Source organism: Agelaius phoeniceus, chromosome 2 (genome assembly GCF_051311805.1).
Source record: "Agelaius phoeniceus isolate bAgePho1 chromosome 2, bAgePho1.hap1, whole genome shotgun sequence".
In the NCBI taxonomy this organism is placed as follows: Eukaryota; Metazoa; Chordata; class Aves; order Passeriformes; family Icteridae; genus Agelaius; species Agelaius phoeniceus.
This window is the reverse complement of record NC_135266.1, coordinates 57,335,187-57,353,816: the sequence shown is the minus strand read 5'-3', so window position 1 is coordinate 57,353,816 and position 18,630 is coordinate 57,335,187. Positions and strand designations below refer to the sequence as shown.

The 18,630-nt window shown below is 36.2% G+C and overlaps 1 protein-coding gene across 4 annotated transcripts in view; it reads left to right on the top strand.

The window, feature by feature from the left end:
• TDRD3 (tudor domain containing 3) overlaps positions 1–18,630 on the top strand; it is a 93,704-nt gene that overhangs the window by 27,822 nt on the left and 47,252 nt on the right. For 3 of the 4 annotated variants that reach the window (XM_077173641.1, XM_054654516.2, XM_077173642.1), the window contains exons 2-3: positions 13,699–13,783; positions 17,523–17,588. In XM_077173641.1, coding sequence (XP_077029756.1) covers positions 13,699–13,783; positions 17,523–17,588 — 151 coding nt within the window. Of the gene's footprint in view, positions 1–13,698; positions 13,784–17,522; positions 17,589–18,630 lie in introns of those variants that run through there. The other variant, XM_054654517.2, reaches the window with a different exon arrangement.

The following is an 18,630-nucleotide window of genomic DNA, read 5'->3' as shown; positions in this document are numbered from 1 at the left end:
AGAAACAAATGTCTTTCAGTAGGCTTAATGCAGATTTTTTTGTGGGTGTAGGTAGGAGTAGTCACCTGCATATCATAAGGATTCATGAGAAGCAGTTCTGCAGGAAAATATTTCGAGGGTTCTTTTTTAATATTTTGTTATATATGTAGAAAGTATGATGCAGTATCATGCTGTTGAATGGGGTATAAAAAGCAGCTGTCCTGTTGTTATGGTGTTTGTAAGATACATTAAAAGGTTCTTTCAGCTTGGGCAGTGCTGTAAGGCATTAGCTGGAGCTGGTGTCCAGTTTGGGTACAGCACTGTGTGAAAGCTGTGTGGGTGGGGAGAAGGGGAGAAAAAGAAGTGTAAGTAGAGATCTAGAAAACAACATGACCTTCTAGGGAAAGGCTAAAAGATAAGGGTAGTTTAGTTGAAAAAGAGAAGCCTAAGAAATTCAAGTGTTCAAATATTTAACAACTATAGTATCTTCTCATAGATGTCTGTAATACTTGAAGGGCAGTAATGCTTGAGGTGTGGCCCAGGAACTTACATTTGATTTCTGTACCTAATTCTGCATCATCTTCTACAAAATACGTTTGGATAAATTTATTTTGCTTGTATGGTTAATGTGTGTCCAATTCTGAAAATTGAGTAGACCAATTGCTGTGTGACTTAAAGGCTAGAAGATAAATTCTGTATCTAAGAGTGTAATAATACTGCAATGACATGGAGAATGGTGTACTTTCAGGGAAATGTATTTATGTTGTGGATCTTCTCTCTGAGAGTATTTTCAACTACCCACTTGAAAGCTGTCAGGTCATATCTTGGTGATAAAGCCCTGGTATCTTACATGCCATCTTGCATATTATTATATAAGATCAGCTTTTTTTTTTTTTTTTTCTGCAGTATTGTAGTTTAAGAATAAGAACTGTGTAAGTTCTTCCCATGGGGAAGAGGAAGATATAAAAAGGGAAAGAAATAGAAATGAAAAACAGTGATTAACTCATGGATGTGTTTATGCTGCTTTTCCTTTTGCTGAATTTTGATTTGGTTAATGGAATTTACTTTTTCCTGACATGCTTTCATGTTTCAAAATTTTAAATGTTTTCTTTTGTTTTGGCAGAGAACTAACTGTTGTCTTATGGTAGACTTGGCTTTCCTATGCAGTGAAATGCCAGAAGCATCACAGCCTCACTTTGTACCTTTTAATAATAATTTAGGATAAACACTATAATTGCTGTATTTACCTTCATTTTATAACCTGGAAAAGCATAGTTATAAATTACATTAATTTAGAAGGCAGTACCATCAGCTTGAGTACAGGAGGAAAAGAGAAACACTACTAAATTAATTTAAAAATGAAGGTGGTTCTGGAAGTATGGATTGACAAATCTGCTTATGAAGATGCAACCCAGAGTCTGACAGTAAGATAGTGACTTAATTGTATGGTTTTATGCCAAATTAAGAGGGTTTTTTGGTAATTTTTATGTCATCAGGCTACTGCTGGTAATACTTAAGTTACTTGATAGCCTTGCTTTCATCTTTCTCTGCATCCTAATTCTAATTTTGCCTTATCTGTGCCTTGAGTAAGAGAACAGTTTCTGTGGATGACAAACTTGTATTGGGTCAAGTTTTTCAGTGCTGACATCTAATTAGAGACATCAGAGATGGTGATGTTCAGGGTGCTGTGTGTCATCCAACTGCAGACTTCTATCATTTCATTAATTAAGTGGTAGTGGGAATTAAACTTGGGATGACTGATGGTGTTGGTAGACTGCAATGAATTGCTGTGTTTCTGCCAGGGACTGAGCAAAGTCACCTTAAAAGATCCAGCCAATTGAAATCTCCAAATATCAATTGCAAAATTGCATTCAGATTCTTAAAAGTAATTTTTATAAGACTTAGAACTTCTAATTGGGACTCTTGAGGGAGAAGAGAACAAATCAATATTGGTAACAGACTCAATTTCCTACATTTATCTATGTGATAGTTTCTTACACATCTGGTTTAGTGTTGGAGGGATTACTGATTCTCCATGGCTTCCCAATTCATTCATTTGTTAATCAAAATACATGCTAAGTTTACAGTAAATCACCACTTCATTGTTTCTACATGTTGTGTATTTGTTGTGTACATGGTTTCATACATTGTTGTGTATGCTGAGAGCTGGTCTTAGTTAATTCTTGTCTGGCTTTCTGTAAGAAGCTGAGGACTCTAATCTGTCCTATAATCAGCTTGGTTACACAGAGGCCACACAGTTATCAGCTGTTTGCTGTATGTCTTAAAAAGGTTGGCACATTACACTAGAAAAGAATTGTAACATTTGAAAGCATGTGCATTGAACCTATGCTGAAGCAGCAGTGCAAACAACAACACTTCATGCTCTCAGAAGGATGGAAGGCCTAACACACAGAGCATTAAATGTATTCTGAACTGGGATTTGGTATCTTTGTCTCTCTTCACCAGTATTAGTAACAGACTTTACATTTCTATAATAATTAAATGTAGAATATACATGTTAATTAGGTTATTTGTTAAAGGATTGCCAATTCTATTTATAGACACTAAACAGCTTTTGATCTAAGGTATGAAAAAACTGACCTGAAGGGCCAACAACATCATCTATGAAATTCTGCCAGAATTCCAGTAGATTTTAAACCAGTGGAAATAAAAATAACTGTAAGTATGTAAAGCCAGCATGGAAGTAAGAATAAAGTGTGTTAACCAAGGGAAGAATAACTTCAGGATTTTTAAAACTAAGCCTATGTTTTTGCATCTTAAAATGTAATATGTTAATGTGTAATATGTTCAAGGGTTGCAAATTGCATTGAGTTCTTGAAATATTCGAAGATATCTCTGAAAGTTGTCCTAATTAAAGCTTCTGCTTCTAGATTAGATCATCTGTAGCTTCTAGATTAGATCATCTGTAGATTTACTTAGCTATGTCTTGGAAGATGTCTGTGGATGGAGGTTCTGCAACTAGTCAGGAGAATCTGTGCTGTGCAGTGTGAACTGTGGTGGAAGTCTGTTAAAAATTAAGCAACTTGAATTTTTAAAATAGAAAGTTACATGTAGCAACAGTGTTACTTAGTAATTATTTGATTTGCTTTGTTTTATAATGTTGTGTCTTATATTATTTTCAAAACAGATCCTAGTATTCTTTGTGATTTGGACTGCTACTGAGCCATGACTTACTGTCCAGAATGACATATTTTTCATTATATATTTTTCATTAATAACTAAATTAGAGTTCAGCATTGTACACATTGTGTGAGCTTTTTTTTCCTTCTCATTGTGCAGTGTTTTGTGTTTATTAATGTTGAAATTCACCTGACAGCTTATCCTATGGTCATAGAGAGCAGTAAGCTATAGATTTTTGTGTCATCTAAAACTGTATAATCATCACCAATTACCACCTTGCTGTCCAGTCCTTAGCCTTAAAATTTGTGGTATTCTGTGCAAACCAGAGGAATATATCCAGTGTTAACTAATCCTCTAGGAGAGAAACCATTATGTTCATACCCTTCCTTTCCCATGTTTTAGTATGTGAGAAAGGATTCTTCTCTCTTCTTGTGCCTAAATTCATTTTCTTTAAAAACTTTTGTTGAAGGGTCTTCCCAAAGCTATTTTAGCAAGTCTTTCTACCCTCTCCTCCTTGCATCCTTCTGCTCTCCACTCTTTCTCTTCATCTTTTCGAGATCTCTAATAGCTGTGGGTGAGACATCTTCTATCTGCCAGAAATATTGTCTTCCCCCTAAAGCCCAAAAGGTTCTCACAAGGCTACAAATTTTAGTCTTTGTTATAGCTTATATGAGTTTGCTCATGTGTGTCTATGAAAATCCTAGGATTTCATGTGATCAACATGTCTGATGTTCTATTGTTTTCCATTCTTCTGGTAGAAGTGTTCATTTAAGGCATGTCAGCAGTTCTGGATTTTGGCTGCTGTAGAGCTATTGGGTAAACATTTGCTGATCCCAGTGGGATTTGCTGTCACTGCTGTGTATATTCTAAGGCCTTTTATATTGTAATATCAATTTGAGAAACTTGCTTAGATGTGTATTTGAATGAGAACTTTAGTTTGGAGAACTTCCAAATCTCTGTAGAGATTTAGTTTAGAAAGAATAATAAAAAACCCCCCAAACAACCAAAAACCCAAAGAAAACCAGCTTACATAGTATAACTGTTTTTTATCAATCCTTTTGGCACTCATTCATTTGTCATCCTTGTCACCTGTCAGGATTTTTCTACCTGCTTTGAAAAGTCTTTATTACTAACTTTTAACAAAGGAATCCTCCAGAATATTTTGTTCAGTCTTTCTTTTGACTTCTTTTTTGCTTGCTTGATATATTTATCTCCCTTTTTCCTTTGAAAAGCATCTTTTAATATTTTGGTTTTAATTATAAAATCCAGTACCTCTTTACTGTTTTGTCTAAGCTATCAGTAATAATGGCCTTTGAATAGAGTTCTCTGGGAAGACACAAAAATCTGAAAATATGTTTATTTCAGAATGAAATAATAATTCCTTACCGTTTAAATATAATTTTTTATTATTAGCAAAGTTTCTGATTTGTCCTGGGCTTTTGATGGTTTTTTGAACTTGTTTAACCAACTCATTCACTTGAAGATTCTTCATATGGTGAAGTGAGAGCTATATATGCTTTTGATCTTCACCATGAAAGAGTGTGTAGCCACTGAGCAGAACAGGGATCTCAGTTTGATTCGGGCACTCCTTGTCTTACATACATGATGGTGAAATAAGTAACTCCTGTGCCTCTATTCTGATGTGATTAATGATTATGGCTGCACCATGGAACTTGGTTGGTTACTTCGAGCAGAGAAAGTTATGCTCTGTGTCTGCTGTGTTAATTCAGGGCTCAAGAAGTGGAAATAAAGTAATGAGTTAGATGGGCAAAAGTTCCTTCTAGACTGATGCTAGGCAGCTGGTGATTTCATCTTCTATTTGGGGGAAGTTCTGTTTTCTTTCTTCCTTTCAATTGCCTTCATTCCCTACTTCCTACCTAGTGCTTTGGATTTTGCCATCTTTAATATGAAAAATTTATAGTTTGTCAGGTACATTTTGAATATAAATTACCTGTCAAAGTATTTATGAGTAGCTTTTGTTTTAAGGTGGAAAATTTAGTGGCTCTTCACTTATGTAGTAATTGCCTTTGCATATACTCACAGTGCTGCTAGGTCAATTTAAAACTATATCACAAATAAGACCTAAAATTGCAGCAGTACAGTTTTTAAAAACCTATCACATGTAGTTTTGAGATCTCAGTTTGTAGCTTTTTTCCTGACTTTCAGTGATTTCTCACGCTGTTTAGAGATGCCAATGAAGAGATAAACATTACATCACTTAGTGAAGTCCATCTAATTTGAGCTTTTTGAGAGCATAAGAAGTAAACTTATTGTCTGTGCAGCCCTTTCAGAGAGTGCCCTGCTTAGTAGTTCCTTGTCAGTTCAAGACAGGCTTTTCCACATGCCTGTTTTCCAAATGTTACAATTTTTCTCCCTTTCCCAGTTGTCTGCTTGTAGAAGAATTCTAGGTGTCCTGAAACCGGCTTCTTGTAGACCTTGTGTTGTGAGACATTCTCCAGTTTCTAGGATTTCTGACTCTGGGTCAGAGCTTTGCAAGTGGTTATTTTGAATTCTTCTGTTGGGAACTGGAATTCTAAAGGAAGGTTGATTCTGGTTTTCAGTTTTGTGTACATAGCTTAGGTAAAGCGTGTGGTGAATGAAGTATATTGCATTTGTGAAAGAGCAAGTGGAGAGGGTGAGGTTTTTGAAGGTGATGTTATTAGAGATGTGTCATATGGTTGTAAAGGTAAAAAAGCTTTATGTTTTATTCAAGAACCAAACTTTCCCTTTTTTTAAATTGTGAAATACTTGTTAAAGATGTGCTGCCAGCCTCATACTCTAAATATTCCCAGCAGTAGGAATTTTATAGAAGAAAATAGACTTAAAAAGAGCACTATGAGAGGTGCGACTGTAAAGACTTCACTAATGCAGCTGTTAAAATGTCTTAAAATTCATATTCTGTGTGCAAGAACTCAATGCAGAGTATGCTTCAAACTTGTTGTTTGATACTTCATGTTTGGAACAGAGTAATTTCAGAAAGGCTGTGGGGGGGAACCCCAAAATAATACAAGTTCTAGTAATTAAAAAGAGAAGGGTGGTGTGTGGGGTGGATTTAGAGAGGTGTGAGAGTGACTGACTGTCAGGCTAACCCAATAATAGACTTACAGTTCTCCTTGCATGTCAAACATATTCAAGATTAATTCTAAAACTATCACTGTTTATTCCTGCTTTTGTATGACAATAGTCCTTGTCCTTTGGAAATGGATAAGAGGCTGGTTTGTTAAAGGTGACTAAAAATTCGTAATAGAAATATGACTTGGAAGCCCTTGAGGGATTGCTGGGGTGCTCTCTGCCTCTGACACCAAGCAGAAACATGCTTACCACCAAATCCTGTCTCAGGACTACTGACCCAGGGATAAGGCAGCTCTCCTCTCCAGTGTTACTGTAGGAGAGACAGAAAAGGCTCCTTGTTAGGGAGAGCAGTTCCATCTGGGCTCTTTGCCTCTCTAGTGTTGGTAGGAGGGCAAGGAAGTGGCTCCACATCAAGATGGGATAGGTTGGCTGAGGAGCAGGGGGTTACTGAAGGAGAAGCACAGTGGGTGCGTGCGTTGGGCCTCACTGTCAGCTGCTGGACTACTGTTGCTAATGCAGTGAAATAATATTTGCACTGCTTGATATTGAATGTGTTTAGAACTGAAGTGCTTCTAAGTTATTTGGTCTTTATCCCATTCCTACTGAAAGTATCAGGTAAGTGTAAGCCAGGAAGAAGCTAATGCATTGATATTAAGTACTGCATGTTTGGGTTTTGTTTTCATTTTGTTTTTTCTCCTTTTCCTTGGCACTGAATATTTGCTGTGCTTTCTTTAGGTCGGGATTTTACTGTCAAAATAGATTTTAGTGCTAATTAACTTGGATTAGATTTCTCACATTAGAAAAAAAAAGGTGGGGGCAGTAATGACAGTCATTCTGCTTTTATTATGGAATGTAAAAAAATGCCAACTTTTTTATTTGTTCTAAAAATACATTGACTTTCTTAGTTCATGTTTTTTATTGAAAGTCAAATGTCATAGACATCTGAGAGAGGTTTAGGCCTTAAGTTTTGTCAGCTAAACATCTGAGAACATGAGCTTGTGAATGTATATTTTATGAGTTCCTTTCTGGGGTTTCAGCTTGGCTTGGGTTGGAGACTGCACTTAAGGAAGTGGTGTATTCCCAGGAGTGAAAAATTAGGTAGCTGAGATGCAAGTTTAACTGCCTGGGGAACCAAGATGATGTAGTGGCTGTGCACCAGTTTTAGAAATGTCAGTAATATTTTAAAGATACGCTGATATACTTTGATGCCTCTTCACCTGCATGCTTACCGAGTTGTAACCAAAATTCTGTATTTCTCAGTGTGCTTTTTGGATTATTCAAATTGGCTTTTGCTAGCATAAGTGCACTTAAAACTTAGTGGATTTTTAATAGTGATACAGTACAGTCCATTCTATTATTTTAAAATTTTGGTTTGCATCTTTAGGAGTGAAATAGAGAAACAGTTTAGATTAAGTTCCTGTAAGGCAATTATCAAAGTAGTTTGACTGTACTAGAAAGAATGGCTATGGATGCTTCACTGTCAAAACCTGAGGCTACGTGAAAACATCTTCTGGGTCATGCTTGATTTGATACTATCATGAAAAACCTGGGTGAAATACAATGCTCAAAAATGAGATAAAGCTCCTTAAAACTGCAAAGCTGTGAGTGCTCAGGTCAGAGTTCAGGTGTTATTAACAAATTGAAAAAGTGATAGGAAAACAAAAATACAGTTTATAGCAATAGTCATTGGTGTATATGCAAAACACACGAGGAAGATACACCATATGTAGGAGACAAGAACAAGATGTAGGAAATAAATCTTTAAATGCAATTGCAAAATGAAACTGCATTTCTTGGTGTGAGAATATTGATAGTAAAATTGCCAAGAATGCCACTTGAATCTAGGTTTGTCATTCCTTGCCGATGTTTGCCTTGTGGATAAAGGAACAATTGACTCTAATTTTGCCCATTTAGTTCTTTAAACTAAAACCTCAGAAGTTGAAGGGAAGAACAGTGTCTGTTGCTTCCCAGTAATAGTTACACAGGTTAAAGGAAAAACTTAATTGGCGATCTGATTTTTGTATTTGAATAATAATGCCTTAAAATGTGGTTTGTTTTTCTTTTTTTAAACAGCTGTAGTGGATAGCCCCTTAGTGAAATTTCTAACATTTTATGTAATTCCTTTACACAACTGAAATTCAGCAAAACATTTTGAAGCCCTGTTAAGAGAACGCCCAAGTTTTTCAAATAGCTGGTGTGCAGTTTTTCTGTCATGGAACAACACTGACATCCAGCGGTGGTCTTGTACTACTGCGGTCTTTTAAGATCCTCTTTGCTTAATTGCTTCAAGTGTTCTTTTTTCTATCGAGGCGTTGTCAAGTAAGAAAAATTTGAAAGCTTTCTGCGATTTTTTTCCTTTTGAAAACCTTACCATTTTATAGCATGATTGTATAAATCTGCTTCTGTAGCAAAGATATGTAAGGAACATTCTGATTTTTGCATAAACACAATGAAAATAGCTATATAAAATTTGCTATAAAACTCATTGATTTGTGTGGCTGGCACTGAATTAGAAGTGGTAGTGCAGTTTGGGTTTGATAATATCACAGTGATTCTGGAAAAGTTGGGAATCTGAAATGGATAAATTTTATAGAACATATTTATTTATATTAATTTTCCTTATTTGCTTCTTCTGTTACACAAAGCTTCTACTTAATAAGATGTTGATTCTAGAGATAGTAGAAGAAAATTACAGAGGATTTATAGAAAAATTATGTGATAGAAAAAGGAAGATTAAAGATTTGTGTGCATGAGCTGTTAATTACAAAGAGAGAAAGGATGCTTTTCAAGATAGCTGCTCATGACAAATAAATATTATTAGGAGAGTTGTTTACCTGATGGATTTAATTAGAGAATAAGGCTCTCATTTAAAACCTTTCTCTGTGTATGTATACACATGCGTGTTTGTCTGCAGATGAAGTGTTTGATCCAGCAGTATAGAGCAGACAAAAAATGCATCTTGCTTTGATACTGCCAATTTCTTCAGTGTTTCAGACACAGGTAATAGAGTAGCAGTACCAAATCTGTCTATTCAGGCCATATCAGGTGTGATTTGTTCTTCATGAAGTAAAGCAGAACATAAAGGGAGATAAGTAGAGGCATAGGCAAGATTGGTACTATGGTTATATCCTATAGCAGTGGGAAATACTGAAGAGGAGAATGCACACCTATAAGATACAAAAGTGGGTTATTAAATTGAGGTTATACTTGATATGAAGGAGCAGTGGGAAAACAGCTCTGCCTGTCACTGATGTAATATTTTTTTTTGTGTATTACAAAGGAAGAATTACTGAAATCTGTTTTCCATAGAAGCTTGTTGAGAACATTTTGATAGAAAAATTGCAGATTTGGATTTATATGTGAATGATTCATGTAGAAAATGCTGATTCATTACTAATGGCTTTGTTTTAATGTCTCATTTGAAGGTGGGAATGCAGGTACTTTCTAGGAGATGTTTTTTCTGACAAAAGCTGTTGCTAAGCGGATTGTACTGCTTCATGTCTCAGATGAATGAAACTGGAGTGGGGGGAGGAATAGGTGAGATATTCCTCAGGTTTCAGCAAGTGTAATGCAAAAGAATTGCAGTAGAAACATTTATTTTCCTTTCTCTTCTGATCTTTCTCTTGAGAATGTGTCAGAAATAACCATCTCAACCATTTGTGGAAACTTTATACCCATTTGGTTGAAAACTGATTTTTTTTTTCTTCTAATTTATGTTAATGTTCCAAGGCCACAGAATCCCTGTGTGACTCCTGCAGCATTACTTACTAAAATTCCCTTGAAATCCATGTAGTTGTTTTCATAACTTCGATATGTAACTTTTAAGATTGTTTTAAAACATGTAAGAAAGAAGTGTAGTGAGTACTTTATTTCTTGGAAACTAAAGGTAATTTTAGTGTGTCTTAGTTTGGTTACCAGTCCTTATGGTGGGAGGTTATGCTGTGGGGTGTGTGTTGTAGGTTTTTTTTGGTGTCATTGTAAGATGTCAGTGGTCAGCCACTGTGGAGCTTGGCTGCTGGCTCCCTATGCTTCTCACCCGTTTATTTTACCTTTTATTTATTTGCTGTGTCACATTAAGCAGAAGTGCTTAATTCTGAAATGTTTATTTACAGAAGGAAAAAAGAGAAATTTGTTGATTGTGGCAGCAGCATTTCTGTGCCAGGTTATTCCCAGTGTCTCCTTTATTTATAAAGGAGAGTTAGGGGAGATGGCTTGGAATGGGGGTGTGGAGAGCAAGGATTGACAGACACTGCTTGCACAGCACCAGCACAGCCAGGTAGATCTTGGGAATTGGGGGATTTATGGGCGCTTCCAGCCGTGTGATCTGGCTCATGTGCGGTTTAGGATTGCTTCCAACCACTTGGCAATAGGAAGTGTCTTGGATTAATGTAATAGGATCACACTGTAGGTGACCTTTTGTTACCTGAGGTCATGGCATTTTGCAAAACGGGCAGAACAGGTTATGCAGATGATGTGAGGCACTTGAGTGAATATAATAGAGACACAGAGCTGCGGGGCTGTTCTCTTTGACTCCAGAGCAAGTTTTTACTGCTTTTACTGGTTTTGGTTTTGTTCAGGGTCAGTTGTTTTTTTTTCCCTCCTTCCTTGATCTAATACAGAGAACAAAGAAGTGAGTGGCCCTATGCTGTAAAGGTGCTACCTTCAGCATATCACATGCCTTCATTAAGAACAGATAGAAAAAGGCAATCTGATTCCTTCAGAGTCTGGAAAAAGCTCAGACTTAATAATCCTTATGTTGTCGAGGGAAGGATTGTGCCATCTGAAGAGGTAGCTTTATCTATTTTGACTCCCTTTTCATACTTGAGTGAGGTAGATGTATTTTTTTCTGTATAAATAAATTTATTTTAAAATAAATTTAATAAAATTTTTTTTTTCTTAAATAATTTGTGGGCCTGTAGCAGGAAATACTCAAAGCTGAAACTTAATAGTTCTTATAGGAGACTGTACAAACAGGAGAAAATAAAATAGTTTATTTAAAATAAGTTTCTTTAAATTTGTTAAGAAAATATAAACATGTTTGGAGTACTCATTGCTATATGAAGTAGTCTGTATAAGAATATTATTATGGCAAAATGGAAAAGACTGACTTGATAAACACTGGTTTCAAGCTTTCTCCTTACAGCAGGAGAGATCTGTGCTTTGGCTGAATCTGGTGTACAATGTCTCCTGGTTGCAATTTGCTTCCTGGCCAATTTCTGACCATTTTTTACTAAATCTATAGTTTTGCATCCTGTTGCACAGAAGCAGCACCTGACACATTACTGGAAAGCTCTTTTTTTCTCTGTTGAAGTTCTTTAGCAAAATTTGGCTAACAGAATTGTTGATTTGATCTTTTTTTATTTAAAGTAATCTTGATCCTGATCTTTTGCATTTGCCTAATTTATACTTTTATATAATAAGCATCTATGATAACCAAACCAACCAACCCTGAACTATAAAGTATCCCCCCACATTGATATTCACAGGTTTTTTTTTTTGAAAACTCTTAAAATAACGAAGTCAGTCAGGTTTTTGCTAAAAAGCTTTGATGTTTGCTTAAATCAATCTAACAGATGTCCTCAGTAGTATCTTATGATTGGTGTCTCTGTGAGGTTGGCAGAGATTTTGGTCAGATAGGCAATGTTTTTGCTAAGTGCTGTTGCTTAAATTAGCACAAGTCAAAAATTAGTGGTCTTCTCCCATGAGGTTCTCTTTATCCTTCTGTCTCAAAAACTTTCCTAAATAATGAGAGAAACTAAATTGAAAATTCATATGTAAATTTATACATAAAAGGTTATAAACTGAAAATTTTGACTAAACCAGAGCGTTGTTTTGACAGCTGTGATTCAGTCTTCTTCACTTTGAGGTGCAAAAGTAAAATGTGACTCAGCAGTGAATTTTGTAATAGAAGAATTAATCTTGTCTTATATAGAGAAAGTTTAATTGTAGGTCAGATTCTTGTTTAGTTGTTCTTTAAAAATGTTTTTCTCTTGCTGGAAAATGGTAGCGCTTATGTTGGAGTACGCAGCTTAAATAAGTCTGTAAGAGAATTGCAGTCCCTCTAGCTTTAGTAGAATGAAGAATGATGTCATTTGCATTTGGAGCAGTAAAAGAAAAATCCTTCCTTGGCTTAGCCAACAGTCTAAAACTCAGCTTATGGATTTTGTACTCCCTTAGCCCCTGCTGTTCAACTTATGTTCAGTTTTATGCTGAAGATGGCAGAAGGCAAACTGGTAGAGTTTGATACTGCTCTTTCTAGGAAGTCTGTTGGTGTAATTAAGCCACAGTTGAAGCCTTGAGAGCAGGATAGTCTGGATGTATCTATTTCCCCTGGCACAGAGTGGGAATGCTGTTTTGCTTTACCTTCTGACTCCAGCTAATGAGAGCTGCTAATGCACAGGAGTTGCACAAAGCTTCCCATATCATAGTACTGAAGCTTAGAATTACTCAGCTGGGAAATCCTCTATTCCCATGCAGAGCAACACATCTTGCTACCTTATTCTTCTCAAGCATTTGTCTTTTATTAAACAAATAGAATTGTGTCTTCGTATGCTTCTATATATACGTATGCTTTTTTTTTGCCATCCAAATTGTTTATTTTTGGCTTTTCTTCTTTTTGGTGATGGTGGGCTAGAGACTCAGGATTTGCTAGATTCCATTGTCTGACATGAACAGATAAATACCATCAAGTGTCTGGGTTAGAGCACAGCTGGGAGCAGTAATTAGTCTTGGAACACTGGCAGGACTGGAAAGGGCAATGTTAAAGTCACCAGGGCTGGAATCAAAAAGGTCTGTCAAGTGTACTTCCCTTCAAGAATTTTTTTGCCTTGTTTGTATGTTACACTGTGCATGTTATTTTCTTCAAAGTGAAGTATTTCTTGAAGCACCCAGGAATATTTATTTTTAGTATTTTTAGTGTATGTTACTCTTTGTTTCTTAAATCATTCTTTTATTATTTGGGAAAAGGTAATTTCTTGGTGAGTAGTTATTTAAATGTTGAGGAGGACCTATGTTTCAGACCTGGTGTCTATCAATTATGTAATGGTTGCTGTCATGTATTTGAATAAAATGAAGAGCTGTGCAGAAGAAGGCAGGTTGCCAGCTACATAAAATTGAAAACTGGAACTGCAGATGGGGTAGAGTAGGCAAAGTGAACAACAAATGTCACAATTTCTGATCACTCCAGTTTAAAACTATCCTTTTTTAAAGTTTTTTTTTTTTTGAAGGCTAGTATAGGTCAGCCCTTTAAAATGGATTCAGGTAATCAATTCAAAACTTGGTGTTCAAAACTTACTGTATACTTACAGAATTTTTACAGAAAGATACTGATCCTGCACTACCACCATCGGTGTAAGGAAACTACTTAGATTAAGTAATTTTTCATTAATTTTTACATCTATGTTTTACCAATACAAAAGATAGGAACTAAGGACAATCTCATAGAAAGAAGAAATGTTTGTCTCATTGATACATCATGTGATATTCCATTTTTTTTTTCTTTCACAGGTGTCTTTCAGATGAAGGAATTGAAGCTTGCTTAAGTTCATCTGAAAAAGTTAATACAAATGATATTATCCTAGTTGCTCTTAATGTAAGTCATGGTAGTGAAAATGTTTTTTCTGAGAAATCATGCTAAAAATGATAGATGCAATGGCTCAAATATAGGTTTGTGTGTCTAATTAAGTGTGCTATTGTCAGTGTGATTTATGTAAAGGACAGAGTACTTATCTCTCTCCTTGCCTATATGAATTGTGAGTTTTATTTGCAAAGAACATCTATTCCAAACTGCAAAACTTGTAGGAGAAAAAATGAACAGATTTGGCAGTAGGAAAATATTTTTTTTGTTTATGAAATGTAAAACTAAAGTCAAGCTATAAGCAGTAATACAACCAGAAGCGCTATGTAATGACATGAGTATGAAATTTTAGTATAAGTTTGTTGGGATTAAAAAAACACCCTTACTTTGACTTCTGGACATGATACTCCTTAAAGCGCTTTCAGACTACATATCCAGTGTTGTCTACATATTTATGTAACTAAAACCTGGATTTTTTTCTTTACTATAGAAATCTAGATTAGTACTCAAAATTTTGGCAAAAAATTAACAAGGAATGTACAAGATAGCACAACATCTTCAAAGCAATATACCATAGTATTTTTTAAGGATATGAGAAAAGTGTGCATGTCAATCCCTGTTTTTCAGAATTCTAGTATATACATTGTTGGTAATCATTAAGTCTGCTGCCTTTCTTAGTTCATGTATTTGCTATTTTATTTTAACATATCAAATCCCTACTCAGATGTTTTGAATGATTTAATATAAACTGTACTTTATTTGGTTTAATATAAACTTTGTAATAACTATATGTTGTTTCAAGGGGGAAAACAATGTAGTTGAGTGCTTAAGAGAAAAGTATTCTTCCTTTCTGAAATTAGAAATAATAAAATAATGAAATTATGTGGGAGGTGTTGGGGATTATTTTGTTCCCCCTCAAGATTTAACCACTAGGTGGTTTTAGATGATACTCTGAAAAAGAGGGTCCCCTCTGCTCCTTTCACTTATTCTTTAAAGCATGTGTTCAGTCACTTCTGTATACAGGCACCAGTTCATGTAAGGAATATGAAAAGAATTAAAGCAAAATTATAATGCAAAGATGCAAAGAATGTAATGCAAAACATGCAGAAGGCAAGCATTTGATGCCTGGACCAGAGCAGCATGTCCATATATTTGAGAATGTATTGCTGCTTTATACAAAACCCAAATAAAGTATTTGTGAGTTGCTGGGTATTACCCTGCATGTAATCATATGCTGAAATGAGTACTGACATGATCATTTGTGACTGTGTTGGTATTTCAGGTTTGATAGGTAATAAAAATAAATCAGGAATGTTGCACAAGTACTCCAAACCAGACTTAATGGCTTATCACTTTTAATGATTAAGTCAGGTTTTTTTGTGCCCAAAAGATTAACTTGTCTGTTGAGTATGTAGAGAGTAGCAGTGTGTCTTTAATGGCAGGATAATAATGAATTTATGTTCCACTTCCTACAAATTCTTCCTTGATTACTAGAGGCACCTTTCAGGCAGAAGAAATCCAGAAGTCAGCTGACCTTTTTTGTCTTTTTTTGGATGTGTATGTGTGAATTGCTTAAATAAATATGAAGTAGATACACTTATATCTTCAGTCCTTCAAATGTTTTTATTTTGTCTAAGAACTTTGAAGTATTTGTAAAAGTTGTCTACCGCTCCTGCTACTCTGATGGGAAGCTGGAGATTTCAGCAAGGGCAAGTTCTGCCTGAACAACCCAGTAGCCTTCTGTGATGGGGTGACTGCATCAGTGGGCAAGGGAAGGGCTACAGATGTCATTTATCTGGCCTTCTGTAAAGCCTTTGACACAGTCCCTGAGAATATCCTTCTTTCTAAACTGGAGAAAGACATTTAATGAATGGACTGTTAGAGGCATAAGAAAGTATTTGGACAGTCCCATCCAGAGAGTAGTGATTAATGGCTCAGAGTCCCAATGGACATCAGTGACAAGTGGTGTCCCTCAGGGATCTGTACTGGGAACAATGTCACTAAATATCTTCATTAATGACACAGATGAAGGGTCCAAGTACACCCTCAGCAAATTTTCAGATGACATCAAGCTGAGTGGTGCAGTTGACACACCTGAATGATAGGATGCCATCCAGAGGGACCTGGACAAGCTCAAGAATTGGGTGCATCAGAATCTCGTGAGGTTCCAGGACCAAGTGCAAGGTGCTGCACCTGGGTTGGGGCAAGCACCAGTATCAACACAGGCTGGGGGATGCAGAGATGTAGAGCAGCCCTGCTGAGAAGGACTTGGAGGTGCTGCTGGATGAGAGGCTGGACATGACCCAGCCATGTGCACTCACAGCCCAGAACAGAAAGCCAAATGTGTCCTGGGTTGCATCCAAAGCAGCGTGGGCAGCAGGGAGAGGGAGGGGATTCTGCCCCTCTGCTCTGGTGAGAACCCACCTGCAATGCTGTACCAAGTGCAGGAAGGACATGAGCCTGTTATAGCAAGTCCAGAGGAGGGGACACCAAGATGATCAGAGAGATGGACCGTCTCTCCTGTGAGTAAGGCTTGGGATGGTTCAGCCTGGAAAAGAAAAGGTTTAGGGGTGACCTAATTGTGACTTCCCAGTGCCTGAAGGAAGCTTAGGAGAGAGATGGAGAGAGAGACTTTTTACAAGGACATGTGATGAAAGAACAAGGGGGAATAGCTTCAATCTGAGAGTAGGTTTAGGCTGGATATGAGGAGGAAGCTCTTTACTGTGTGGGTGGTGAGGCACTAGCATGGATTGCTCAGAGAAGTCATGGATGCCCCATCCCTGGAAGTGTTTAAGGGTTTGTTGGATGGGCTGTGAGCAATATTGTCTTACCAGAAGGTGTACCCTGCCCATAGGAGGGGATTAGAATTAGATGTTCTTTAAGGTCCCTTTCAACCCAAGCCGTTCTAGAATGATTCTGTGGACCACACAGGAGCCATTTATAGGAGCGTGTGTGCTATTCAGAGACATACAAGTGACAAATGAGTTTCCCCAGTTGTGAAAAACTCAGATTTTCTCAGATTGAAAAACTGAATGTGCTTCCTTGTCATTACCTGGCTATCTTGTGGAACAGAGAGAGGATTGGGCATTTATTCCCTCTATATACTCAGCAAATATGCTAAAAGTGCATTCTTATGATTATTTTCTAATTTGTAATTTACCAGTGTTTCTCACTGAAAACCAGAATAAATGATTTACAATATTTTGGATACTAAGATAGAGTCCTGCTCAGTTTTGGATCAGAGTGCCAGAACAGTAGGCCATTGACATATATTAATGGCAAAATATGGTTCAAGTTCTTGTAGTAATTACATTTAGCACATTTTCTTTTGAAAGAGTTGTTTATGATCATAATAAGTAAGGATTTGTGCATGTAAAAAGACAGGAACTAAAAATACTTTTCTCTAAGTGCCAGATGGAGAGCAAAGATGGATGTTTTACCTCTGTGAAGCCTCACAGTTATGTTTAACCATTAAACATTGCATAGCCATTTGGTTTTGTTTATTTAAAAGCATTTTAATCAATGTTGAAAATGTTAATTTCATTAATTAAAACAAGAATATAATTTAAAAAGCAAATGGATTTCTTTTGTAAACTCTTGAGTTGTTGAATTTTTTATCACACAAAGGAGTGGATTTCTGTTGAATGAATAGTTGTCATTATGGAAAAAATGCTATTCTTATTCCTATGTTATGGGTTTTTTTTTAAGTCCGTATTTTAGGTTAATATTGTCTTGTCTTCTGTAATCATTTCAGACAGATTTAAGAACGATTGGCAAGAAATTCCTCCCCAGTGACATCAATGGTGGAAAGGTGGAAAAGGTAGACAATATTTTTACTTCCCTTTTCTATATTCTGTGATTTCTGTGTTATGACAGCCTTCTGCGGCACATTAGTCTGGTTTTGTCATTACTTCACGTAAAAAAACCCCCAATGTTTGAATCTATTATAGTGTAAAAATGTGAACATAAGCTCCATAAAAGGGGACTTTCTGGGTTTTATTTCAACAACTTTGAAATGATTAAATAAAAATCTGAACAATCCTGGCAACTTCATTTGTTGCTGGAAAGTCATTAAACTGTTTAGTCTTGACATTGTATCAGAATTTCATTTTTTCCCCTCATTATCCTGAGAGGGCAACAAAGCAGGTCAGAAATAAATCGAAGTAGAAGTTTGATTCTGATACACAGTGATACATGTTTATGCTGGGTTACTTGCCTACTGGCATCCATGGCTATAGCTATGCACTTTATGTAATTTTCCTATGGTTGTGTATCCCACAAGTCATGTGGATAAAACATGTTAGATGGGGTAACACTTTGTGCTAGAGAAGAGCATTATACTTGAAACTTGGGTGTGCTAGATTTTAATGCATGTTGCGTGTTTAGGTAAAAATGAAATTTGTCCCCTTCTGTATAGCCTTCCTTAGAACAAAACAATTCAGAGACGGGTAAAGGAAGGAATTTTATTTTAAACTTAGCAGTGGTTCTCACTTCAATTCTTTATCACTTGCTTCAAGTATTGATAGTCTATCACTGATATGAAAGATCTGGGGACACTTATTTCTTATACTGTTGAAATTCAGATAGTGGTAAGTTAAGGTGGGTTTGTTTTAAGAAAGCCAGATTGCTGAGAGAGACTGCTAAGAGCTGTTAGGATTTGTTTATTTTGTTGTCTAAATGGAGTAGTCACTGCTGCAAGCACAGAGTCTACTAGAAAAAGGCACAAACATTATTGCCATTTATGCAAAGCACACTTTAGAGACAGGCCATTGCAGGATCATAGATTTTAGCAAGGCAGCAGTCAGTGCATGCAGCATATTATTTAGCAAACTAACTTTTATGGGAAGAGTTTTAACTTTATC